Source organism: Zonotrichia leucophrys, chromosome 1, assembly GCF_028769735.1.
Source record: "Zonotrichia leucophrys gambelii isolate GWCS_2022_RI chromosome 1, RI_Zleu_2.0, whole genome shotgun sequence".
NCBI classification, from domain to species: Eukaryota; Metazoa; Chordata; class Aves; order Passeriformes; family Passerellidae; genus Zonotrichia; species Zonotrichia leucophrys.
In genome coordinates, this window is record NC_088169.1 from 105041267 (window position 1) to 105068009 (window position 26743).

The 26743-nt window shown below is 38.7% G+C and overlaps 1 protein-coding gene across 2 annotated transcripts in view; it reads right to left on the reverse strand.

Moving 5' to 3' along the window:
• Nucleotides 1-366: 366 nt before the first annotated feature.
• CXADR (CXADR Ig-like cell adhesion molecule) overlaps nt 367-26743 on the reverse strand; it is a 32542-nt gene continuing 6165 nt past the window's right edge. The window contains exons 2-8 of one of the 2 annotated variants that reach the window (XM_064726544.1): nt 16800-16969; nt 15909-16113; nt 15388-15543; nt 14290-14412; nt 13868-14006; nt 13332-13518; nt 367-955 (exon numbers count right to left, since the gene is read on the reverse strand). In XM_064726544.1, coding sequence (XP_064582614.1) covers nt 914-955; nt 13332-13518; nt 13868-14006; nt 14290-14412; nt 15388-15543; nt 15909-16113; nt 16800-16969 — 1022 coding nt within the window. In that variant the 3' untranslated portion in view covers nt 367-913. Of the gene's footprint in view, nt 956-9132; nt 13519-13867; nt 14007-14289; nt 14413-15387; nt 15544-15908; nt 16114-16799; nt 16970-26743 lie in introns of those variants that run through there. The other variant, XM_064726534.1, reaches the window with a different exon arrangement.

A 26743-nucleotide genomic window follows, 5' to 3' on the forward strand; every position in this document is an offset into this window, starting at 1 on the left:
TTCTGTGTGTCCTTCAGTGTGCTCTGATTTATGTGGACTGTGACAGGTAATGAGCTACCAAAAATGCCCCAAATACAGGATACCAGGCTCCAAAAATTGACTCAGTAAATTCCAGTCCATTAGATCAGATTACAGTGGTCTCATCCTTACATGGTTAAGTAAATTAATATTTTCATTGTGAAATCAGTACCCAAAGTCTCCCCAGTGCAGGAGGAATAGGGACCCCATAACCAGCCTGGTTTAAAGAGCAAGCTCTTCTTCCCTCTGGACTCCTGCATGGTAAATTGGGGAGCAGGAGGAATAAGGAAGTGCACAGACAGGAATTACCACACCACCTGCATTAACAAATTATGCTGAAGCATGTGTTAACTGTAACATTCAAGTATGTTTTATTAAGTGTTATAAAATATATACAATCTCAAAACACAGCCCATTTTGCACACAGTTTGTCAGCCCTCATGGCTATCACTACAGCATTCAATAGATAACACACTTCCTTATGAAATCAGTAGACCAGAAAGCTAGGAAAACCCAAAACTACTGTATTTCAGATTACAATCTTTTTACCACCCCACTGGTTAAGGCTCTATTTGTGCTACCTGAGTTGATTTTGTTAAATTCAAAATTTTTTGCATCTCCAGGAATGGGGTGGGGGAAGCAGAGAGGAGGGATGGTGCACGCTTTTCAAAACACAAAAGTAGTCAGAAAAACGTCAGGAGTGGCTTTGTAAACTTTGCATTCAAAATATGAAAAAGAAAAAAATTTGGTACTTACAAAACTGAATACAGCCTACTTTAAAATCTTGAATCTAAAGTCAGATCAAGTAAAAAAAAACCAGCACTTCATTTCATAATGTACTTCAGTTTCACCATACTGGAAAGTCATGCAAAAACAGATGCCTGTTTCTTCATGTTTATACCACTGTTATGTCACCAATCTTGTGTGCGATGTCATACTACAAAAAGAAAGAATATCATTAATCTATAGCAGCAAGAGGCCAGGGGCTGAAACATACAGTAATTTAATGCATTATTCAGATCATCATCCAATTGGTGATCATTCAGATTCAGGTTTGTACCAGTGTCTGATAGCAAAAAGGTGAAGTGGTGCAGCAAAATAAAACTTCATTTATCAGTGGACTACAAATAACTGTACATTTAACTTGGAAATTTTCAGTATCTCATGGGTTTCCCAGTCAATACCTAGTGCATTGCACTTTTAAAGTACCTGTCAAAATCACTAAATCCTCTTGGCTAAGTTTCATACCAGTAACTTTCAGTGTCAAAGAACCACACAGTTCTGTTGTTTACTGCCATGAACACTCGGTTTTCTCAAAGTGCCTCATCCCTACCAGCACACCTGCTCATTTCATCGTTTCTTTAGAAATCAGTTCTAGTTCTTTGACTGTTGTAACTGACTTTTTTGTACAAAGATAATAAATAATTCTTTGTTGCAGTTCCAATTCTCTAACAGCTCTATATTCTTTGTGTTCATATTCTAAGACTGTGGTATTGTAAGAAAAATGATAACTCACCATTTTTGCCACATCTCCATGCTACAAAATGCACTTTCTACATGCTGCCTTTACCTAAATGCTGCTGACAGTCACTAATATTAATTTTGCAGAATGACAATACACCAGAAAACAACTAATAATCTTCCTAACTAATAATCCACAAATGTATAAGGATGTATTGTGTTTACTGGAAACATCTCATTTTCTTACAGAATTTCAGCTTATTACAGGCCTTTGTATAATTACACCCATCCTCACAGATTTTTAGGACATGCCTCAATGACACAATAATTTCTCCATAAGAGCAGTAATTAAAACAACTGACTCAGGCTATTTCTGCAGCAGCTCACTTTCTTCCTTGCACTGTCACACTGCAATTAGAATTACACATCAAATGGAATCTCAGTAAAGAGAACTGAGTGCCTTCCCAAAACATTGCTTGGAAGAGTAACTCAAAGCAGCACCAAGTTCTGCTTGGCTGGAAACCACGACCTTTGGCTTCTTTCTATTTCAAGCTGTCACCTGGCATGAGAACCTGCTGTTCTCTGAACTTCATTCTGGCTATTGTACACATAATTATTGTTGTAGGGAATATTAAGAGACTCATTAATTGGGACTGAACACTGAGGCCAGAAACGTCCTTTCTGTATTCCTGTCTTCGCACCATGGATTGCATAATGCTTCTATTTCTAATTTCTTTCATTTCTAGTTCTCAAGTTAATAATTAGCAAACATATACCTTCTAAATAAAGTTTAGCTGCTCCACACATAGTTCATCCTATCACATTCTACTGGAAGAGCTGAAGAAACAGTGCTCTACCCTCCAAAACATGTATAAATCCAGCTTTTCTCAGGGCAGGTGTGCAAGCAGGGGTTCATGTAATGATGTCCCTCCATCAAACTCCTCTGCTCCATTTCATGAACAAGTCAAGAGAAAATTAGCATACCCTGCTTGTGGAGAAAATTCTGCTACACGGCACACTGAGGCAAGCTGGACAGGGGAATAGTTCTTGATACCCCTGTTGTTTGGAAAAGCAAATGTTTTCTAAATCTGATGCTTAAATGAGCTAAAAAGGCAAACACAATCTGTTCTCCCTTGCTGCACTGCCCTGATACTTTCAGTCTTGATTTTCTTTTCCTTTCCTTCTCATCCAAGCAAATCTCTATAATAAAACAAAATTATTAAAATAAAGAAAAATGCAGTCTGGCAAGTGAACCTTAGCATGCAGCTAGGGGCTGTTTGTGCAGCTGTGATGAAGAATAAATAAATAAAAATAATAAAAACAATGAAAACATCCACCCCCCAGTGTTGTAGCTTATAAACAAGATGTGCTAAGTCCTTTGGATCGTGCAAGGAAAACTGTCAGTTAATAAGAAACTACTGTCTGCCCAGGTACTTGCAATCATAACCCCATTAAGTTTAAGCTGGAAAACCAGAGGCCAGTTTGAAAACCACTGTATAAATGTAGTTTAAAGTGCCTAATGCCTAAAGCAGAGACAAGCAAAACAGGCTGGGAACAGAAAATATGATAGAAAGTGACAGTAAAAAGAACGACCCTCCACAAAAGCGTGATCAAAAGCAACATACCACACTCAGAAAAAAAGAAAAACCTGCCTCAAACTCTGTCCTACTCCAGTAGTGAAATCCATACCACAGACAGGAATAGAAAGGCAGCATGTGATAGAAAGAGGAAGGCCAGGCTGTAGGCAAAAGTGTATGAAACACCAAACACCAGGGCAGTGATGCCAAGGAGCTTTCCACCTCTCTGGTTGTATCTCAGCCTGTCACACACAGGGTTAGGCACCTCCCATGTCAGTAATGGTGAAGGAAGCACTCAAAACAACAAACACATCTGTATTTTCATTATCTCACTCTGAGAATACCTTCCAAGACACCTGCAGTGAGCAGCAGGGAAAAGGTGCTGCTGAGGGAGTATCAAATGGAGTGATGAGGACACTTTCCCTTGCATTGGCAATACTTTGGGGGATCTTTCACCCTCAGGAAGCCCCATAATGGGATCTGCTCAACTATTATGTTTTTTACAACCTAAAATACTCAAGGAGTGGCAGAAGTACTGGAAGAGTGACTGCTGTCAGGACAGAATTAAAAAAACAGGAAGCAGCAGGGGACAGAGACAACCGCAGATGGTCTCATCAAGAAATGATCTTCAAATACATCTATTTCAAAATTTCCTAAGATTATGAAAGAAATGGCAAGAAAGTACTAGATGGACATCTGGGGAAGACTGAAAAGGATAGCAGAAAAACTTGCCAAGGATAGCTTTAAAAACAAATGACAGTGTGATGGGAAACCCTAGTTCCAAAAGTCACAAAGAGTCAACAGAACGCTCCATTCTAACAGCTATTAGAGATGATGAACTAAGAGGATTTGTCAATGCCAATAGAAAATAAAAAAATAAATAAAAAAAACACCTCTCAGCTAAGTCATGACAGAGCCAAGACATCAACCCTAATTCTCCAGCTTGTTAATGAAAGTCCTCTGCCTTTGGAATATTTTGTTATTGTTTTTATTACTATATTTTATTCTATCCTGTCAGCCACATCAGGCGTTAAGGATGTCCTCAGCCTCCTTGCATGTTCAGCAATTTTCCCCCCATGTACAAACCATAAAGCCAGCAGCAAATGAATTAGCTCATATGGCTGGCACAGTCACGAGATGTTGACAGAATTAAATTCACATGTAGAATGTAACAACCCAATTGTCACTGTCAGTTGAAATCTCAGCTTGCTCAGGTAACACCAGGGGCAGGGAAATTATGTTAATTTCTAATAGGCAACAAAAGGGACTGTTGAGCATAAAGGCTGTAACCCTCTTTCCAGCCCTTTCATCTTGGAATAAAGGATTTTAGTGGGTTGGTTGAGATTCCTGCCTGCCCACCCAGTTCAGATGTGCAAGGATCATACTTAAAATAATAAACCTAAAATGCTTCAAGTAGCAACAACAACCTTGATTTTAAAAACATAAAATTGCTGTCTAGAACTTTGAGGCCTTTCAAGCATGCAAATCTAGCATGATCACAGCTGTAGGTTATCTGCACAAGAATCACAATTTTCATTGTCTTGCTGCTAAATAAAAACCAACAGACACACTGATGATCGAGCTGAGGATTTTTTTCCCTAAATGAGCTGCAAATGAAGAACCATCACTGGTGACCTTAACTTCAGTCTGAAAAATATTGACATTTTAATGACTAGTTCTAAGGTCTGTTTCATACTAGGCAACTGGACAATAGTTGCACCTACTTTTTTGGTAAATAAAAGGGATAGAAGTATGTACTTCAATCTTTGCAACAATGTGTGTACAGATGATATAAATAAAGATATTTATATGGTGATATAAATATCACAACTGTTAAAACCTATCAAAAACTGCATTCATAACTCAACTGTACATTTCTAGAGCTTTTTTTTAGAACTTGTTAAACAAAAAAAAGGTTTGACTGATGCAGATTTCTCAATTATTTTCCTGAGTAAACAATAAGAAAATAACCATCTGGCACCTTAGAATGTTCCTCAGCTTTCTGTTGGAAAACACTCTTGGAAAGTCACTGCAGAGCACCAGTCACATTTAGGCACAGAGAGATGGGGACAGAGGCTGCTAAAGCATCAGCCATGGAGGACACTCATAATTCCCAAAAACAACATTTATTACTCTGTTTCCATACAAAGCATTTATATTTAGCCATAATTTTTTGGTTTTCAAAATAGGCTGGAGACAGTATGGGAATCCACAGCATTTTTTTGTTTTTTGAAGTTCTGTGTTTTAAACACAGTGAGTTTTCCCATCTTAAAAAGGAATACAAGATCATTAAATTTAAATAGGTTACCTAAAGAGGTCACCCAAACCACAGCTCAAGTCCAAAGCAGAAGATATTGTAATGCCTAAGCAACTTCATTTTGAATTACAGACTACAAGGACGAAACCAGGGCAAGACCAAACAGTTCATTTCAAGCTCTGTCCTTTTAGGAACTTTGAATTTTTCTCATGTACCAACAAGAAAGAGGGAAACTATGTGAAAATAAACTAATTGCAAGCTTTATTTTGTCTTTTACAGATAAGAGGAACGGTTTCTGCTCTTGACAGTTACAGGATTGGAAGTGACATGGAAGGACATTTTATTTATGTGGAGAAGAAGTGCAGTGCTAGCAGCCACAACATAAGCTTTTTGACATGTTTCACAAACCACCAGCTGTGCCCCAGAACTGGCATCTCCTTTAGCAGGCAAAACAATTCAGTAGTGTGATGTGTTCCCACCATTGCCTTTATTCCTAGTCTAAGGTATCGGCTTCCCTCCCACCTGAGCTATTGTACCAGGAAACAGAAATCCTAAATTAATTTTATCTTGATCTCCTACAGCTAAGTAAGGCACAGCACAAGTGTTTTGACTCCAGCAAATAGTTTCTTTGAAACACCACCCACTCAGCTGCCTGAGGAGTCATCTGTGAGTGGCTGGGACTGCCATCAGAGCCCTTAAACATTGGGAACAACTGCTCTGCTGCACAATTTAACTTCCTTGAAATCTGTCTAATCCCAACTACTGTCTCACAGGTAAAATATTGCCTAGTGACACTAAATAGGGAGATTCAGATCCCTGGATGGGATAATGGTTTCAATTACAAATCACTGACCAGGACAAGTCCCAAGTTGCAGAGAGGTGTTGTTTCACTTGCACAGCAGTAACTGGCCACAAGAAATGAAAGCTCAAGTTGCTTTCCTACTCACACAGAACCTGACATAATTGGAAGCTGTTTAGTAATGGCACTAAATGACTTTTATAGCTCTTTACCATCTGATTCAGTACTCCTTCATTGCAAATTCTAACCCAAGTGACCACCACACCTCTGCAGATGTTTGTGCTCAGAGCACCAAAAAGCTGAGCTGTCACCATTTGCCCTGTTTGGAGGGTTCAGGAGAATCTACTTTCTTCTGCTTCCTTACACAGTACTGTTAGTAATGATATAACCAGAGTCATCCTCTGCAGAAATTATGGATGGTAGGCAGAGGACAAGGCTCTGCAATTTGAGCAGTGGAGGTATGCTGGCTACATAAGCAACTGAATGCAAAAATGTTTTAAGACCCCTAAGCCAGATGTTGCTACAAACCAGAGTAGGGAAAGGTTTCAAGAAGTTAGAAAGTTCATGCATGCTTCCCAGAATTCCCATTCCACAGAAACTGATCAGACTCACTGCTTTGCTCTCTCCAGTTTGCAATTAGGAAAACTTCTCTGGGAAGGAGCGTACAATACCCTTCAGGTACAGCACTCAGCTCCTGCCCTGCCTGCAGCTCCCCAGAGCCACAGCATCCAGCCCTGGAAGTGGGACAACTGTCAAGGCATCACGCAGCTCCCCGCGCTTCCCAGCGGACACACTGCCTCCAGAAGTTTTCCCCCTAAGAAAAATTAGATTAACATCTGAAAGCACATCATTTTATCTTTGGTAATGTCTCTTCTAATATTGCCACTTTTTAAAACTGTTACATAATCAAGTTGTGTAATCAACAAGCTCGACTTCCTTGCAAAGCTGTTCCCCTCCCTCCCTCTATCCATCCATCAGCCCTGGCATCATGCAGGTTCCTGAATGAATTTCACTGCTTTGTTTCTCAAATAATATAGTACAATTGTCCTTCGTCTGTTTCTCCAGACAGCATTGACCAAAAGAAACTTTACTAGAAATGAGGACCCAAGTAGGAGCTGCTGCCATTAAATACTACTCATTTTGCATATCCAAAGCAACCTGGCCAGTGCTTCAACAGCTGAAAACTGAAGTCTTCAAAACACCAACTTACGAGGGTAACACTGACTTTGATTTCCAACGATCTAAAAATCAAAAGATACTTAAAGGCTCCCTATTTCCAGAAACCTGACTTTGAATGGAAATCAGAAGCAGGGACAACACAATCCTCCAGGCCAGTTTTCTGCCAGAGTGGTTATTTTATAAAATTAAAGGTTCATACTCTTCTCCTGGTAGCTGTGCCTGCACCATTCCGTAAAAAGCCTAAAGCAAATTAGGAAGAGCAACAGAATCATCATAACTCAAGTACACACATTATTTTTATATTAAGATGCAAGTCTTCATGTCTTGAGAAATCACTTATGGTCATACACAAGCTAAAATTAGTTTTAGAATAAGCTGACATTTGGAAAGGTAGGCAATACTCATAGCTTTGTTTCATCCTATTCCTACTTCTGCTACTCAATCAGCTCTTTTCTTTACAAACTATTGCACTTTATGAATTTTACAGATAGGAACCAAGGCTAAGTTGCTTTTTAAAAGAGCCTAGCAATCAATTGCCTATCAGTATTATCATAGAGCTTTGAAACATCTCAACATCAGGGAAAGAAATTAGAGGCAGTAAGCTCAAAAGACACAGCCAAGACGTTCAGAGAAACAAACAGCCAGACCTTTCTGACACTTTATCCAAGGCATGGTGTAAAACACATATAAAGGACCACAGAGGTTCTGCAGAGCTACCAGGTGCTGAGTGCCCTCTGTTCTGTCAGGACACTCAGGAAAGTTCCAGCTGTTTTGCTGGAATTCCACAGACCAGCTGGAGGTAGTGCTCAGCTTCTGGTTCACGGTCACCTATTCTCCACATAAAACACCTGAGGAGCAGCTGAGGCATGCAAGAGCCATCTGTGACAAAACTGCCACTCTAAGTTCAACACTTCCAAAGTCTTGACAAGAATGTTAAAAAGAGTGTAAGAAAGGTTTCTTAGAACTCTATAAAGAGACAAATCTGAACTTCCATTTTTATTAGGTTTCTTTTGGTATTTAAGCATGACTCTTAATTTGAAATTTAAAAAAAATCCTAGAGGTTTATCCACCAGTATTCCATTTAATTTCACATGTTTGTGCACACATATATTGGGTTTTTTATATAAATAGTCACTGGAACATCTGGCCTGGCCCAGAACACATTAATATATCAAGATAGGCATGCATTATAACATAATAGCATGCACATATTATGAGCAAATGAAAGTTAATTATGCCTCCAATTATATGAGCTTAATGCATGCCATTAATGCAGATAGAGCCCATGCCAGACTTTGGATCTCCACCCTGGAGATGACACTGGAAAAATCACATTAATCTCATGTAAAATGACAAGGACAATAATCAGTTGGCTTGCAAGGCCAAGCAGTGAAGAATATCCCAAGTCAGCTTTGTCAAAATTGAAAGAGATGCAAATTAACACATTAACAATAAAACCCCCAGCATTTTATCAACATACTTTGAGTGCTGTCAACCTGCTTGTTTCAACTTTAAACAACAAAGACTAATCAGTTTCAGGAATTTTTGGTTCTACCAAAAATAAATAAAATAAAGAGGGATGAAATCTAATCTGAAGTTCATTTCCAGGCTTATGTTTCAGAATAACTATACCTACAATTAAAAATCCCACCTAAAAGTGAATATTTTAAAATATCTACAGTTTTATTTGCCTTGGAAGGGGGCAGGGGGGAAAAGCAGTAAATAAAATTATTCATGCCAGCATGGTATACACAGCCATATTTATTAGTTCACTTCCAATTACATAAAGAAAAAGCTGAAGACATATACAAGTGCTGCTTTAAAATAAAGACAGACTACTGTTTTCTCCAACAGTTTTATTTCAAAAAGTACACAAGTCTGTCATGGAATTATAGCATTTTAAAATTTTGGATTTTGTTTTTTTTACAAATTCACTCACAATACCTGTATTTTAAAATACCATTCCCCCAAAAGTGTGAATATAAAAACCTCATACTGAAATTCATATCCATGTTCAAAGTCCATGCTTTGTGCATGAGAAATGTAATGTAACATTGTAACATTTTGGATCCCAGGAAGTTGTTATTGCTCTGATTTCAGCTGAGCTATGCCTCAGTGCTAGGGGATTATCCAACAAAGGGCCCCAAAAAGCACCTATCAAGTGTATAAAACAAGGTTTAAGTGACACAAATAGCATAATATCTTTAGACTGAACAAAGACCTAGAGTGATCCAGAATATATACACTGCTCAGAACAAAACTAAAAGCTTGTCATGGAAACCAGTAATATACAATATTCAGCATTACATAAAAACTTGCAATTCAGAAGTCTTACTTGCACTATTAAACAGGAAGCATACATCTAATATGAATGAGACTACCAAGAGCTGAGAAAGACGTATGCATTGTACATTTCTTTCAAAAGTCATGTTTTACCCCTCCAACAAGGCATTTCTGTGCACCACACAGTTTTGAAGAAGTATTTGTTCTTAGGGAAGGAAGTTTCACACAAGTATCTTTAAATACCCACTGCAGAAAGTTGATGAAAACTCTTGTAATGTATGGACAAGTGTTACGTAACCTCTACAGAATTACAAGTCTAACACTTTATTCACACCATGCTAAAATTGAGGGGTTTCTTTCTATATATAGTAGTCCTCAACAGGCAAGTTTACAGTCATGACATTAACTAGAGGTTTCTTGAGCTCACTTGGAGTATTTACACAATGGTACCACCCTCCCTCCCCTTACCCCCCCCTTTTTTTTTTAACCAAATGAGACTTTAAAAATGCCACCTCCTAACTGGTATATCAGCTGCCATTACTTCCTACAACTGTTCTGTCAGCAGAGCTCTCTGTCACATCAGACACCTCATATGTTTAACCAGTTCATCTCCCACACAGCTAGAAATTATCGTCAAAATACAGTAGCTGCTTTTGAGAATCATAATCCAGTGTAAGTGAACAACCTAGTGACAAAAGAAATAATTTATAAGAGCAGTATTATGTTTTCATAGTAGTGTTGCATCCACCCAAAAAGGCATGATGATAGCAACTTGAGGCAGAGTTTACCCCAAGTCAGAGGTTCTATATTTCAGATAAGGATTGTGTCAGATCCCATTTCTTTCATTTTTCCATGCAATTACATAAATAGACAGACACTGTCAAGGCTGCTAAGCCTAGCAACCAGGCTCTGAGGGCACATCAGGCTGTCCTTCTGCCCATTTATTGTTTCGCACAAGCTGACAGAGCATCAAGCATGTGTAAACTCTGCTCCGTGTGCTTTACTGAGACAGGTTTCTGAGTTTGAGTGTCCTAGGGCTTACCTGACTGTAAGTTACAGGGTCTCAGGCCAAACCAAAAACAAACAAAAAATTAATTTAAAAAAACCCTCAAAAAACACATAGGTCCACAGACGGCTTAGAACCAAATTTAGTAGGTTTGCTGCCTGGTTCCTTAGGTTTATAGCTCTCTCTCAGTCTGTGATTCACTTTAGTCTTGCACTCAACTTGTATTTGCAGTAACTATACCCTTTTCATTAAGAAAGGCCTTAGTTTCAAGGTAAACAATCAGTGTATGATTAACATCTTGGACATCTCTTCTATCACAATAATTGGATGCAAAAACATGTCTCCTCATCTATAGTTCTTCAGAAGCTATGTTTGGCACATTTACTAAGCCTATTATTCACCACATAAATGAAAGTCAATAATCTCTCTCATTGGTACAACAACTGAAGAGCTTACAGGAACACAAACACTTGAATCATAATTAGCAATTGAAGGATTTAAGTGACATTTTGAAATACAGAACAATACAGAGAGAGACACTGAAGTTCACATCCAAAAATAGGCATGAAGAGGTATAAATAGTACATAAGAATCAAGAAATCAGATCACAGTGTCATGTTTTAAGAACTGTACCATCATCTAAGCACCTGTTCATACAGTATGTTTAGGCACCAGAAATTTAATAAAAACTGAAGTTACAATCAGGTAAATTTTATTGACAAGGCACACATGAAAGATAAAAAATCTGATCTCTAACAGTATCAGTTTACAATCTAAAAAAGTCCCAAATGTGTAAAACTAACTCTATATTACTTAATAGCCATTCAAGTTTCTAAATTCAGTATGAAGGGTATGTTAAAATCATGAAATTGTTGTAAGGAGCTTAAAGATGACCTTGTACCAACCACTGCCATGGGCAGGGAAATTTCTTTACATTAATAGTGCCAGCCAAAAATTGTGCACCTATTTACAGATAGGACAAACATTTAGTAGTAAGCCAAAGAATTCATCACAGATGTATAGGCAGCTACAGATAAGCAGATACTAAACCTAGAAGTCTGGGTTAATTTTGTTTTCTCTCACTGTTGCTACACACAAATAATCCTAACATCTTTCAACAGCCTATTCAGATATTTCCTTCATCAACATCAGTGCACACACTGTAATGAATTTACAGTTTTCCAAAATACCTTGCACTTCAACATCTCTAGCTAGGGTCAGCTAAAAGAACTCTGCCCCACCTGCTCCCCAGCACAAGACAAAGAAGGTGGAAAATAGGAAGAAAGGAAGAATTCATAGATTCAAACTGTAAAGAGTTTTAAATGGAGCTTTTGCAGGTATGTAACAACAGTCATTAGAAGCTACCAGAAGTCCTTAAACACATGTGAAAGTAAGACAAGGAATTGTTGTGTTTCTCCTGTATTGCTTTAAGTTTGCAAAATTGGGAAAAGCGTTTTCAATCTTGCAACATGAGATTTGTATAAACAATTCTGGGTAATTGTTTTCTCTGTTACATGAAATGCTTGCTCTCCACAGTCTGAACATTGGTTCAGAATATTTAGGGTTGTTAAAGAGGCAAGAAAAAATGAGCTTTGAACTCCTTGCAAATTCATACAGCCAGACATTAGCATCTTGAACAAGGACTGACTACTGCTTAGGGGCATACAAGAAAAGTTGTTTCCACAGTGGTTAGAGCAAGAGGACAGACATAAAATACCAGTTACTTAAAACAGGTTTCATCAAATCCCCATAGAGCTTCTAGGAAATTGCTTTGGAAAAAACACTAAGAGCACTGCCTTAGTATCTAACCAGGCATTGGAAAATGCAAGGTACAACTAACTTAAAGACCTGTGCAAAGATACATTAACTCATTCTTGCTGTGACAGTAACTGTTGGTCTGTAGGTTTTAGAGCTTAGACACTTCTACCAACAATCTGATAGGACCTCTTGCATCAGATAATGTAAGTATTAAGTTATCTGACAGGACCAGAACTAGTTATTGTAAAAAAATTTGTGTTTCAAAGAATTTGCAAGGTTTTCTGTCACACTTCTACTCATTGCCCTTTTAAATTCAGAACAGATTAATTAAATGAATTGAACCAATCAAATGACTGTCTGCCCCTGACAAATAAGAGCTCCAGTACTCCAAACAAACATCACCAGGTTAAAGAACCACATAAATACTCAATTTGAACAGAATTCAAAGTCATCCTTGGTATTTCAGCCCCCTGCAACTATACCAGACAGTGGCCAAGTTAAAATATTTCTGTTATTCCACAATTAAGAATAAAGTCTCAGGAACTCTGAGAAACTTCATGGTCTACACATGAAATGCTTTTGCTACTTCTCACCTGTGTCTCACTGTTACACATTCAGAACTGTACATTAGCTGACAGTGTCAGAACCTCCTCAGCAACCTACCAGAGGTCCAAATACCTTCAGTGTCCGATATTTATTTATGAACTTCAACGTTTTTAGCAAATAGTTCAACTATCATTTGCGAATAAATTTAAAATTAAACATGAGAATTGGTGGCTTTTCAAACTCACTTGTATATTTTCTTCAAGGAAAATTTCATGCCAGTGTTTAAATGAGGGATGGAACACAGTATTTTTCTCTAATACTTACAATGAACACTTTTAAAAAAACAGCTTTTAAATTAATAATATTTTATACTATCGACCCATCTTTGCTTTGTGCTGGAATCATCACAGGAACAGCTCCCATTCTACTTAAATTAGGTGCAGCTACCTTTGAAGGTGCAAAGGCTGGGGTTTGAGTAGGAGCACGTTCAAAGTCTTCACTTGGGACTTGGCTATATGGAGTTTTGGTATATCCTTCCATGTTGGAGGGAGACATTGAGCCCAGGGAGGAGCGATTGCTGCCGATGTAGCTGCGAGCTGTAGAGCTGCGACTCTTTGGAGGTGGAACATCTTCTCTGAAATGAGCAAAACACAAACAAAATCAGTTGCAGAACAAGAGTTCAGTCACTATTTCTTTAAAACAAATACTCAGTTTGTTTTTTCTATTTCAATGTAGTCAAAAATATCCTTATATCTTCCTTTAAAGAAACAAAAGCCCCCCCAAACCCTCAAAATTCTTTGCCTCTAAAATGTTTGCTGAAATTAGACAAACCACAAGAAATTCTCCAACAAGCCATTAGTGTTATAATAAGCTTTCCAGATTAAGACAGAAATCTCAACTGTTAAGTAACTTATTTGCAAAACTACACATTTAAAAGTTAATCTTCCAATAATACTGCTCAGAAACTAGAGACTCATTGTTACCTGATATCATGATGTACTTCTTTCTCGTATTTCTTCTCTCTGTGCTTCTTACAAAAACAGAAGATGATAGAACACAGTACAGAGAGACCCAGCAGAGTTCCTATAATAGCTCCAGTAATTATACCAGCTGTATTTACGGCTAGAATAGACAAATAACAACACTGTGTGTTAAATGTCAGAGTTATGAGACCTTTCTTTAAACATTAAGCCCAGTATGTTTCACACGAGGCAGGTCAATAATCCTGAATCACTGAATCCGAGGGGAGTGCCCAATCACATGCATTTAAAACACTAAGACTTGAAGTGGCACCCACAAGTTACGTAAGAGCATTGGGGTTTTTAACCATTTAAGAGTTTAGAGAAAAAGACTGCTCAGCTTTAATACAAGAACACTGTGTGACTATTGCACAGCAAACACTTACGAGGGGTGACATTCAGCTCAACAGAACATTCATCTGTGCCAACTCTGTTTGTGGCCACACAGCTGTATGTGCCAGAATACTCTCGAGAGGCGTTCTTCAGAAGAAGCTCCCCTGTATTTTTATCTACAAACAACAGAAGGGAGAGGTTTACCATCTTCCTAAATATAATTCCATATTTCATATCACAGAATTATTAAACCAGCATATACATGAAATCTTAACTTTAAAATGCCATATGAAAAAAAAGAGATTAAACAGTTCTATCATGCTGTAAAATGCTATTGTTTATAGAAGTCTTACTCCATTAGAAGTGTATTCCACAGTATTTGACTTGCTCTATCTGCTAAACAAGTTAGATAGGGTCTAGATTCTACAGAACACACTCAGTGTCCCCAAAAGTACATTCACAAGCCCAAAACTAACATGGCTTTTCTGAGTTACAAGTCACTCTTGCACAATGTGCTCTCATTCTTGTCCAGCACTGATACTGCCAATTTCTCTTTTTGCTACCACAAGACAAATTTGGGATGTGGAGAAAGAAGGGTCACAACAACAGTAGCCTAAAGTCTTGAGGACATGATCAACAGATTCACTGTCAAAACAATGAATAAGAGACATCAAATAGGAGACCAGGAGTCAGGTCCAAAATGAAGAACAGTATTAGGTTCTTCCTTTGTAGATGATTTTTAGGGATCTGTGTTTTAAGATATTGCATACTCTAACAGAATGCAGAAGCTTACAAAAAAACTGGATATTTTTTGCTTGTTTTAAATCATATTGAAGCCACACCTGAATTCCCAATGTCCACTTAAGCACACAAAACCATCAGCAAGCAGGAGAACCAAAAACATCTGGGCACAGGTGAGCATGATACTGCAGCTCTTCATGATAAAAATCTCAACTTGAAGCTTGAAACATTTCCAAGCGTGAATTAAAAGCCAGAATCAACTCCAGCTTGTTTCAAAGTCAGTTTTGTTAGAGGGCAGAAGTGACATTTAATCTTGACAACTCTATAGTAACCCAGAGATGCTTACAAGCCAAAAATAATATTGCAATCTTTTTAATTATTTCAGAGTAATAAATGAAGTTTGACAGTACTCAGCACAGAAGTGGCAGGAAGATTCTGTGTGCCAGACACTCTCCTCCAGTCGTAAGACAGAAGTGGGGATCCTTCTTGTGACACACATTTCAAGGTAACGTCTTTTCCAATCTCCTGTGATCCTTCAATGGAACACTTAGTCCGTGCTGGCTTTACTAATAAATAAAACATCACTGAATTAATAACAGTCACAATTAAAATACTTCCTAGTTGTGTTCTGGCAGCCAGTTCATTCTGTGAAAGATAAAGTTTGTGCCACAAACCATTTCTATGCACAGAAAGATTTTTCTACAAAATATGAGTCAGGTGCAGAACTTCTAGAAATGCTTATAATTCTAAATATCATTCCCTTCATTTCCCAGAACAGAATTAAGCCCATCCCTCCCTCAGTAACGACCATAATCATCACAGATTCTGTACAACACTGCCCAACAGAAGCTTTCTTTTCAGACATTGAAAATAGGGTGGAATAAGCACATAAAAATCATCACTGAAAATTTAAGAAAATAAATTATCTTACCAAGTACAGTCAACTGTATTTTCTTGCTTTGAACTCCAGGAGCCTTCTTCACTTTGCACTGATATGTGCCAGTGTCTGATGCTTTTAAATTCAGGATATCCAGTGAACCATCACCAGATTTGGGATCAAGGTTAGTAAACTGCATTCGCCCAGTCAAACCAGCATAATAATGATTATAAACCCTGTCTACAGCATACATAATTATCTATAAAAAAAAAGAAATATGATTCAGAAATCTACTTAGTGCACAAACATTTAAAATAATTTCATCTCTTTGAATTTTCAAGTTTCTTTCTATAGTTTTAATCCCAGAAATAAAACAGAGTGAGTCAAATATCTCCACCTTCAAAATACCACCACATACAGCATTATAGTGAATACTCCAACTAAACACCTGACCAAGTACCAATATGTCAGCATTGACTTCTGACTGAAAGAAAACTGTTTAGAATTGCTCCAATTTAACTTTGCAAAACCTGCCTACTAATATGAATCATCTTACTTATAAGGCTTTCAAAGACAGGAAAGTATCAATAACTAAAAGAGTTGAATATATTTAAAATTAAGTCCTCGTGAATCTATTTTCAATAAGGAAGATAACGCAGGTACAAAAGCAAAGTTTTCTTTTTGGAACTGAAGTGTATTTAATTTGGAAGTTCTTCATCAGAAGGCAAGTTTATAGTGAAAAATGTCTTAACATTTCATTCTTAATCCAGTATTTCAAAACTTCCACTAGATTTCATGTGACTGGTGCTTCAAAGCAATTTAAGATCACAAGCATCCCAACCTGAAAAGGTGGAACTTTAGAGAGTCAGTAAAAACCTCATACATTGACCTACTAAATTCAGTGTTAACTGAATTAACACTGTAGAAAGAGAAGTCTCTACTTACTATTTGTTCCTTCTTTTGATTATCTGCTGGTATCAATACCCACTCAATATCTAGTGGTCCCTCATCTTCTGCCGAGAGTTCAAATGTACATGGCAACGTAACTTTCTCTCCTTGTGCCTTTTCAAACATTGACTGGTCAACTGAAGTTATTGTTAGGCTTCTTGTCAGACCTATAAAAATATAATTTTATGTTTTGAAAACAAGTCACATGCAGTGGCTCACTGTAAGTGCTCTATGACATACTTCTCCAGTATAGAATTCATGCCATCAGTCAGAGTTGTCACTGCTGAAGAAAGCCTGTGCAGACCCTGTCACCCAACACAGTGCAAAATCCTGTGCTGCTCATGTGGAATTACATCCAACAGGCAGCCACATCTTTCAAGCCATACTTGTTGTTGTTTGGAGTGGTTTTTTTGCACAATTCACGTCCCACACAATCCTAAGCTAAACATTTTCAGCAGCAGGTTTTCAAGTCATTATATAATCACTTTACTATTACTACCTCACTGTAAAATGAAAGTATGGAACAGGAATGAAGTCTGCCAGGATAGACAGAATTCTTGAGAAATCCTGGGTTGGAAGTAACTTACTTCGCCTTTAGTTATAAGGGCTCCTCCATCTACAAGGAGATAGAAGGCAAATTAATCTTTTTGAAAAATCTCAATGAGTTTTTTGCATTTGTTTGTCTGTTCTGTTTGTCTTCCTCCTCTAAAAAGGCTGCATAATCCTTATCTGCATGCCTCTAGGCAAACATGCTTCCAAACAACAAATTTTCCTCAATTCAACCCTGAAAAAGAATTCATATAGTGACACAGAAAAAGCTACTCAAAAAGCCTACAGCAAGATTCCCTGTTTCACCACAAACACAGGCTTCCCTTATTCCAAGTGTACAGGCTTGCACATCACAGCCAGGATGTGGAAAGCAGACCCTTTGCTCATGATGGAAACAAGTTTGGCACTCTTACATCCACTGTTTTGTCCACCTTGCTGGAAACCAAGCTCAGATTTTTGGTCAGTTTATGGGTGCTAGACACACACACAGATGTGAGCACAGCCATGAGAGCTGCAAGGCACCAGGAGAGTGGACAGCATGAGGAAGATAAATGGCTTTGGTGCCTTTTCAGAGGTAAAATAACAGCCTCAGATGAAAAAGTCTTTAAAATCATTTCACACAGTGCCTTTATGTTGTAACTTGCACTTCTCCATATAGCAGAGGAGCTCCAGTGAAGTAGAGGAGCTTCCTTCAGTAGATCATTGAATATGGTGAGTTGGAAGGGACCCAACAGATATCTTTTTGCTTTTTTAAATTTTGCTCTCTATCAAGTGTTTGCATTCTCTTCCTGATGACAAAACAGCAGGATCTTTAACAGCTATTTTTTAAAATCCTTCAGAAAGACAATTCACTTGACATACTAAATTCTAGACTACAGCCTGCAAGAAAAGCCTTTCACTGTTTGATTATTAACAAACTAGGTAGGATTATATGTTTCCTACCATTGATGGTATTCCTTTTCATGACATTACCCTCTGTCTGGTAAAAGAAAAAAAAAAAAAAAGAAACACCAACCAAAAAAATCCACACCAGCTTGAGGTAGGAAAGAGACTTACATGCAAAGTCTCTTACCAACAATGTACACCTTTTCAAGGATAACTCTAAGAGATTTGTACTACCTCTTTTTTGACCACAGTAAACAGATCTGAACAATTAATTCTCTACTACTAGGTTGAATTAATATTGTTCCCTAAATAACAGTGATCTCCATGAATACCAGTTAACTTGTCACAATTCTATCCCCTCCTAAAGGATCTTTTCAGATTTTCAAACTAGCCATTCTAAACCTCTGAATAAGCAAAGACAAGACTAGTACTACCTCTGCTTATGGGTAGATTTAAAGTGCATTCATGTTTCCATAACACCCAGTAGCATTTACATTACTAATGTAAATTCCTGAACTATTTTTCCACACTCTTCTGTTTCCCTTTCCCCCACAGCCTCATTAGGGAACTGCAATACAATACTCTCAAGTTCATCTCCAAATTGCATCTTCAACATTACTATATTAAAGAAAAGGGATGTGAACTCAAGTGCAGCATAAGTGACTGATAATGAAATACATTATGATGTTACTTGCTTCCTTAAAAGCCTCAAATCTGTAACCTGGGAAATTAAAAGCTTTCATTCTGAAGTAAATCACTGAAGCAGAGCTGCTGCTCTGTGGCAGCATCTCCAGTCACAGTCACTTTGCCATCTGAAGCTCCACAACAAAGGATCACAGCACACACATTTGCTTTCCCCTCCCCACAAGGGAGCCTGCTGAGAATTTCACAAATGGGACAATAATTCATGTAAGAGCAACACTCTGCCTTTTCACAGCAGATAGTGGGGAATACAATTCATACTCTGAAGACAGTAGGACACATCCCTACTACTAAAAAGTATCAACCCCTCTGATTTTCAGTTGATACCTGCTGAAACACAACATGGCCAAAAAAAATGGACAGATGAGTATCCATGTGCTGTTTTTTTGACTGCTTTTCTAAACAAATGGGACTTCTATGATCAATGTTTTATTTCTCTCCTTCTTCAGCTGTTACTTGTTCATCTCTTTGACAATTTCAAAACAAATATAAAAGAAGAAATAACAATCCAGTACAAGCAGAAGTCCCCCAAGTACTCATTTGTACTGACATAACTAATAAGCATTAGATTCTTCTACTATCTCTTTTCTCTCCATTGCCATTATGTGAGTGTAATTTCAAAGAGGACATTACACAGTTTCATGGCAAAACACTGAAAAAGTGGCAACTGGGAAGAAAAAAATATGCTAAAAGCTGGAAGTACCTCATTTCAGAGACACACTCCTAGGAAACCAGACTCCAGCAGTCCCACCTATCACTGCCTGGCAGCTTGGTCCAAGTGCTTTAAAAGCCAGAAATAGCAAATGTTTCAGTTTCTACTACAGCACTCATTTCTCTGATCCAAACATATAAATCAACATAGTAATCACATGCCAAATAAAAGCAGAACCCAACAGCCTGAAGAGGGTTGCCCAAAATAGAAGATTGTCATAAAAATATTTTTTAAAGTTTTGATTTTTGATACTTTTGAAGACCAAGTAGTATTTTCATATATGCACATTGACTGCATGCAAAGATGTTAATGAAAGCTAAAGCACACAGTCCTCAGGATAACACCCAACAATCATTCCTGCACGTGAAGCTCCCAGCACACAGTAGCTGCTGTGTGAGGTACTCAAACATCAATCTGAGCCTTCTAATTATCAGAGCTTTTCCATAAATCTCAATTCCTTTCTTACTGCACATCTCCCAACACCTCTTTTTCATTACACCACTATTCCATGGTCTTTTCCTTACAGTAAGGCTGCAAACACAAACCTTTTTTCCACTTTTTTTTTTTATGGGTCAACATCAACATGCAGAAGCAGAAGCACCTCAATTAAGGTACATGTCAGAGCTAGCTGGGCTTGGACTGAGCATTAGCAACACAAGGGAGGGGCAGGTAACACTAGTTGGAGATTCCCTTCTGCAGGGAAGACACACAGCTGCTGCCAGATATGCTGGAAAAGGAGGCTTGGCCAATTTGACATGTCAAGGGTCCTCTGACCTCGATAATCATCACCACTAGTGCCTTTTTCTTTTCTTTTTTGGTTCCTTTCCCACTTAATTATTACCTGCTATTAACAGAGACCTGGATGGGGCAAATCAAGTGTGGCTAGAAAACTGGACATGAGATCTCAGGTCCTCCTGGCTCTTTTCCTGTGGTGGGGAAAGGCTGGTAGAGACACATCCTTCAAGTGAACAGCTCACCACAGGAATGGCACTGCAAGGAGCACTTGAACTTTTATGGCCCTGAGAAACAAGGGCTGCTAAGTTAGAAATGGATCCAGCCAAGGAAGTGGGATATGAACAAACTCATCAGAGCTGGTGAGGAGCCCTGTAAATGAGAGATCTCAGGGAATGGGAATTGAACTTGGCCATAGGGAGGGAGTAGAGACTGAGCCATGGGAAGTACCTGGGTCAGGCTGGTGGAAGGAAGAGATACCAGGAAGAGATACCCTGGTGAGGATAAATCAGGTTAAAAGGGAAGCCACCCACAGCACCTGCACACAGAGCTGACAGCAGAGTGAGGTGTGTGACAGCTTGCATGACTGGCACTGTGTCATCAGTGGACACAAGCTTTTAAACAAAGCCAGGAAGGGAAGCACAGCAGGTGACCTGCCCTCTACCTGTAGGAGTAGCTGGAACACAAAAAGCTGCTCTACAGGACAGACAACAGGCTGGCTAATAGCTTGTGGGTCAGGGTTAAAGGAAACATCACAGACCAAGTTTGTTACAAATCACATGGTCAGGATAAGAACCTGACAAACTATTTCAGCAGTTCCAGGAAGTTTCTAAAAATGACAGAGACTGGTTACTACTTCACCTCTGTGACATCTACTAGCAGGGCAACACAGCAGGATACAAAATCTAAGAGGTTTCTGAAATATTTCAGAGGAAAACAGCACTAAATGAGTCAATTCCCATTTGATACTTTCTTGAGATTGCTTTCAAGGAAAAAAACCTAAGAACCTGCCAGGGATGGGATCAACAGCAGCCTTGACCATGACCACTTGGCCATGAAAGTGACTAATAAAATCCTGAGAGGAGGAAGGCAAATCCAGCACAGACCCTGCACTTCATTTGAGCAGACTGCCTTACCCAGTAGCTGGAATTCTGTGGAATCCAGTTCAAAAAAGCAAAAGAGCTCAAGAAAACTGAGGAGTATTTAAGGACAATTACTAACCACACACAAGGAGTACATCCCAAAACCCAGCAAAATAAGCAGATTAATCAGCAGCTTGGCCTAAGGAGGAAGAAGCAAGAACAGCCTATCAGGGAAGAATACACAAATATTGCCCAGGCATGCAGCACGCCTGCAGGGAAGTCAAAACACAACCAAAGCTGAAAGCAGCGTGGGACTCCAGTGCCACATGAAAACCTTCTACTATTACATGGGTAGTAAAGAGTCAGAGAGAAAACTGGACAGGTGATAGCTGGTACAGAGAAGACCAAAGTACTCAGAGTTGCTGCTGTTTGGAGCAGAAGGTTGGACGCGACCGAGGTCATGTCCAACACAAACAATTCTGCAACTGCATTAAAGATCTACATGAAGCAAGCACTGTGACAGGATGACATTTTCTCCATTTTTCCCCAAGATTTACCTCTTCAGTTTCCACTCCAATCAGGGAGATTCTATTTATTTACATATGCTCCTCAAAACATAAGAGGATCCACTGTGGTATCCAACTGCTAGTACATGACAGGCAGACATTTTATCACAAGCTGAAGGAAGACCTGTGTTTGTTTTGGTTAGCACGGTTTAATGGATAAAATTTCAGACCCTTTTCTGGTTTAGACACAGATAAGTGACTCAAGTCATTCATCCTACTTATTCAAATATGCTTAGCATTAAAATATCTAATTTCTAACTGCAGCAAATAAATCTCTGCAAAGTGTAGACTCTGAAGCACACAACAAGCTCTCAAGAAAACCCCTGAAAGTCAGCTTTGAAGTGCACCTGATCCAAATGACTGCATATTGTTTTCAAAGTATTTTGCAAGAGAACATGTGCCATATTCAGCTGTGGCAAACAAATGAATATTTGTGACTGGCTGAGAAGATAAAAGCACCCTTCCCTTGATGAAGAATAACAAGTATTATCCCTAACAAAAGTTTGTATTAGAAGAAGTACAATACACTATTTGGGTTCTGAACATTCAGATTTAAGTTTCTTAAGGCGGAATAAAATACTCTTTTTCTGGGGAACTGACCCTAAAGAGCACTGCAAACTATATCTGTATGACTGAACAAGTTTTTCATATGATTTCTGAAGGGGTGCAAACCCATAGCAAGTCTTTAGAAAAACTCTTTCCTTCTGAATATCTGAACTTACTTTTAGGTATCACTCAAGTAGAACACAGTTTACCAAACGACATTATTAAGAATAATCTAGGGAAAATTAAATATTTTATGGAATCTGATAGAAGTTGGTTTCTAGTATAAAAGAATCTTCAAAACAGAAAGCAGACAAAAAATTAAAATGGAGCAAAGCTTTCTTCATTCCAACACAGACATAAGCAGAGCTGTGATATATACTAATAAAAACAGAAAGGAAATTACTCTGTGAACTACTTATGCATTTAGTGCTTTCATATTTAATCAGGACACATTGAAATTCTGCCTTGCTGGCTTACACAAACGTAAGTGTGCATCTAAATTTGGCATGAATGTTTGTGGCATCAGATAGGGCAGTGCCACAGAAGGGTTATGTAACCTGGCAGACACGGTCCCTCCCTACGTGGGGAACAGGACAGCTTCTACACAGAGTAAGAGCTGAGCTCAGAGATGCTCTTCTACTCAGTGATCCACCTGCAACTGCATCTTCAGAGTACTTTAGTACCAGGATTTCCAAAACCAGCCTTGTTTGCCAATACCTGACTGCAAACAAGCAGAGGTTCTAAACATAAAAATGCTTTTTCCCACAGAATGTGGCCTTAAGTAGCAAGCAAAGATCACAACCAGAAATGCACATTAATGCTTTGCGAGTCATAAGCTACAAAATTCACTTAAGAGACTTCAGCTTAGACTTGTATTTCAAATGCAGATTAGGGATGTACCTGTGATCAAATCTTTTCACTGGGCAGATTTCAGTCTCAAAAACTGCCTCCCCAACAACCCTACTTTACTTCTGAATATTCTCCTTCTCCACAGTTCATCTCCTACTTTTCTCAGCTAGCTGTAATGACTTTACAGAACAAAGCTGCCCAACCTTTCCCACCTTAACTCAGACAGTTCTACAACCTCTTATCTCAAACCTGCACTTCTGAACCCAGGCCCTGTAGGAGTGAGTGAGTCAGGTTTACACCCTTAGCAAGCAGGGAGTGTGCAGGGAGGAAGGTACACACGAAGAGGGCCTGGCTGAGGAGACTCCTGGTGTTTATGGCACAATCTGACACAAACAAAGGCTCCAAGGCTGATGTGCCCACAAGCACCCCACAGTCCTCTCCTGCTTCCTCACAATGCCAAACATCAGCATCCTCAGCAGCCAAAGGGAATGCCTGCAAGGCAGGTTCCTGCTGATCAAGTAACTGCATTAAAAGTTGCCTTCGCAAAGGAATAGAAGGAAACAAATATTTGGCATTACTTATTTTAGTGGGTTTTGCAGCACCCAGGAGCTAAGTCACATCAGCACAGCTGAGATGGCCAAAAAGCTGCAGTTATGCTGTTTTGCCACAAGTGAAAAACAAAACCACATCCTAAATTTATCAGTGAAACCCCTCCCCAAAAGGTAAAACACGTTTAACAATAAAGGCCCAGCTTCAGAGTTGGATTCTCAGGTTCTACATCTTACCTCCAAGAGCAAAAAGACCCAACACAGTTACAGCTTTCAGAAGCTTGGGCCCAAAACACTGTGAATCTTTGGTGACTCTAACTTTTCACATGTCATAAACTCTGCAACACAAAGTCCCTAAACAGTATCCTTTAGCTTAGTAAACATTGGAGGAACAATGTCAATAAAAAGGAAGTTTAAAAGAAGGACTAAAAAGATTAACAGTCTTCTCTTTAGAACACAAATTCAATAGACTTGGGGATTTTGAGATGAGAATGAAACTCAAAATGTTACAGATTCCATCACACATATTAGTTCAGTACACATCCTATTAATATTAATTTAGTCAGGTATCTAGGTATCAAAGAATATTCAGCTGTCACAGTAACCTCAACGGAGGTAAAACAAGCAAGAAACAAAGGACAGGAACAAACAAGCAATTGGTCAGGAACCAAAAAAGCTAGATAATAATGCAGCAGTAAATAAAACAAGAGAAGAAAAAGTCCCACAGCATTACTGCATCTGAATCTATGTGTGTAAAGAGGTTTAGTTCTCGTACATTCTATTTTAGAACTCCACAAAGAATTCAGTTTTGAGGATAATCCCATGCTGATAAAGGCAAATCACAAAGCCCTTCCTGACAAAGAAAGTACTGTCCTGCTAATATCAAGTGTTAAACAGTTACTATTTAACATGCTCCACAGACCACATTTTTTCCATGCTTCACACCCTAAGTGTTATCATACAATGCAGTGATACAAATTTCAGAGATAAGCACAGCTCACTGGAGTGGTAAAAACACCCAAAAACACATTTTAGCAAAAGGAACAAAAGGAACAACTTAAACCTAACATTTCCAAGGCTAGTCTCACTACTGTACCAAGTATTCTTCTACTTAAACCTCAAAAAGGCCCAATGCAAAATGGTGAGAGAGAAGATAAAGACTTACCTTTCTACACTAGCCTAAGTCCACTAGGCAGAGCACTGGTTAATCCTCAAAGGCAGTAAAATTAATACAAAAGATGTTCACACCTGCATTTCAGACTTCCCAGGTCAGTGCTCTCTAAACTGGAGTCACAGATCTCAGTGAAACTCCTACTGTGCAGAAAAGACACAGTTTATGGAGCCAGAGAAAGTAAAGGCAGCCCAGGAATAAAAGTGCTCACCTAGGACAGACTTGGCTCCACATACTCTCCTCCTTCCTACTTTAGTCCCAAACTAAATATAAAAACAGTTCAGGAAGCAATTTTTGTAGAAAAGAGATAGAATTTTACATACTTAATGTTAGTAGGGGCAAAATTTTAAAACACTCTCTTGCACATTTCATCTCAGCTACCTCACCTACAGCTCAAAGAGGCTGAGTGACCAAATTCCCGGTTTTCAGAACACTTCTTCTACTGAGAGTGCAGATAAAAGACTTATTTGCATGAAATAAGTTTTTGCCATAAGCTACAACAAGAAGGCTGATGAAACAGCAGGGCACTTAAAAAAAACCCCAAGCAAACAAACAAAAATAAGCCAACGACAAAAAATAAAACACAACAACAAAAAAAACCCAAACAAGAAACCACAAAATGAAACACACGCCAAAAAAAAATCCCCCTACATATAAGAATAAGCCTGAGAAACTATCTACTATCCTGGAGAGTCAACTCTGCTGCTGGGTCTCAAAACAGTGGGCTTGTATTTCCAAATTTTACTTCCTCTGAGCAGGGTGGGGGAGAAGCACCACTCTTCTGAGGCACATTTACTTGAATCCACAAATCCTCTGTCAAATCACACGAGTTAAAAAAAGAAAAAAAAACTAGATAAGAAACTGACTATGCACACTTCTTCAAAGACATTAAAAAAAAAATATCAGTCTGGATGCCTTCAGACAGCATTAAATTAATAAATAGCTCCAATTTGTGTAGTGTAGCATACCCCTGCCCCAGTTTAAAAGCTACAGCACAATTAAGCTACAAGTTACACATGCTCCCAATCTAATAAAAAATTCTTAACTTAAAGGCTCATATAAACAAAACTACCAATAACCCCAACTCTGCAAATACACAGTATGAGCTTGATTTCACTTTCCTCCACAGTTCAGAGACCAGCTGAAAAAGCTATGCAACAATTAAAACTTAAAAAACACAGGCTAAGACTTGAATTATCTTTCTTTTTTTTTTTTCCTCACAACTTCCTTTTTTCCTCAACACACCCTTTGCCTTCAGATTCACTCCAACATCCCTTTCTTTTGCAACTGTCCTTGTGCTCCTTACTTGTTCAGCACATTCTTGGAGCTTTTGGGTTGCTAAACCCAAAGCCACCAGCCCGTCTCCTAGCAACTGCTGGCTGATGACCTTCCTGAGAGGGACGTGCTTATCAAGAGCAGAGAGGGGGCATTCAGATCTCCTTACTGAAGGGCAGGATAAGCTTTCGGGAGGCAACCGAAAGGGGGAGGGGACAGTGTAACACAAACCGGGACTAAGATGCGTTTTAAGCAGAGGAGTAGTGTTTAGCCCAGTATCTCCATAAAACCACAGTGAGTTCCAAGTTTTCTGTGGGATCAGCT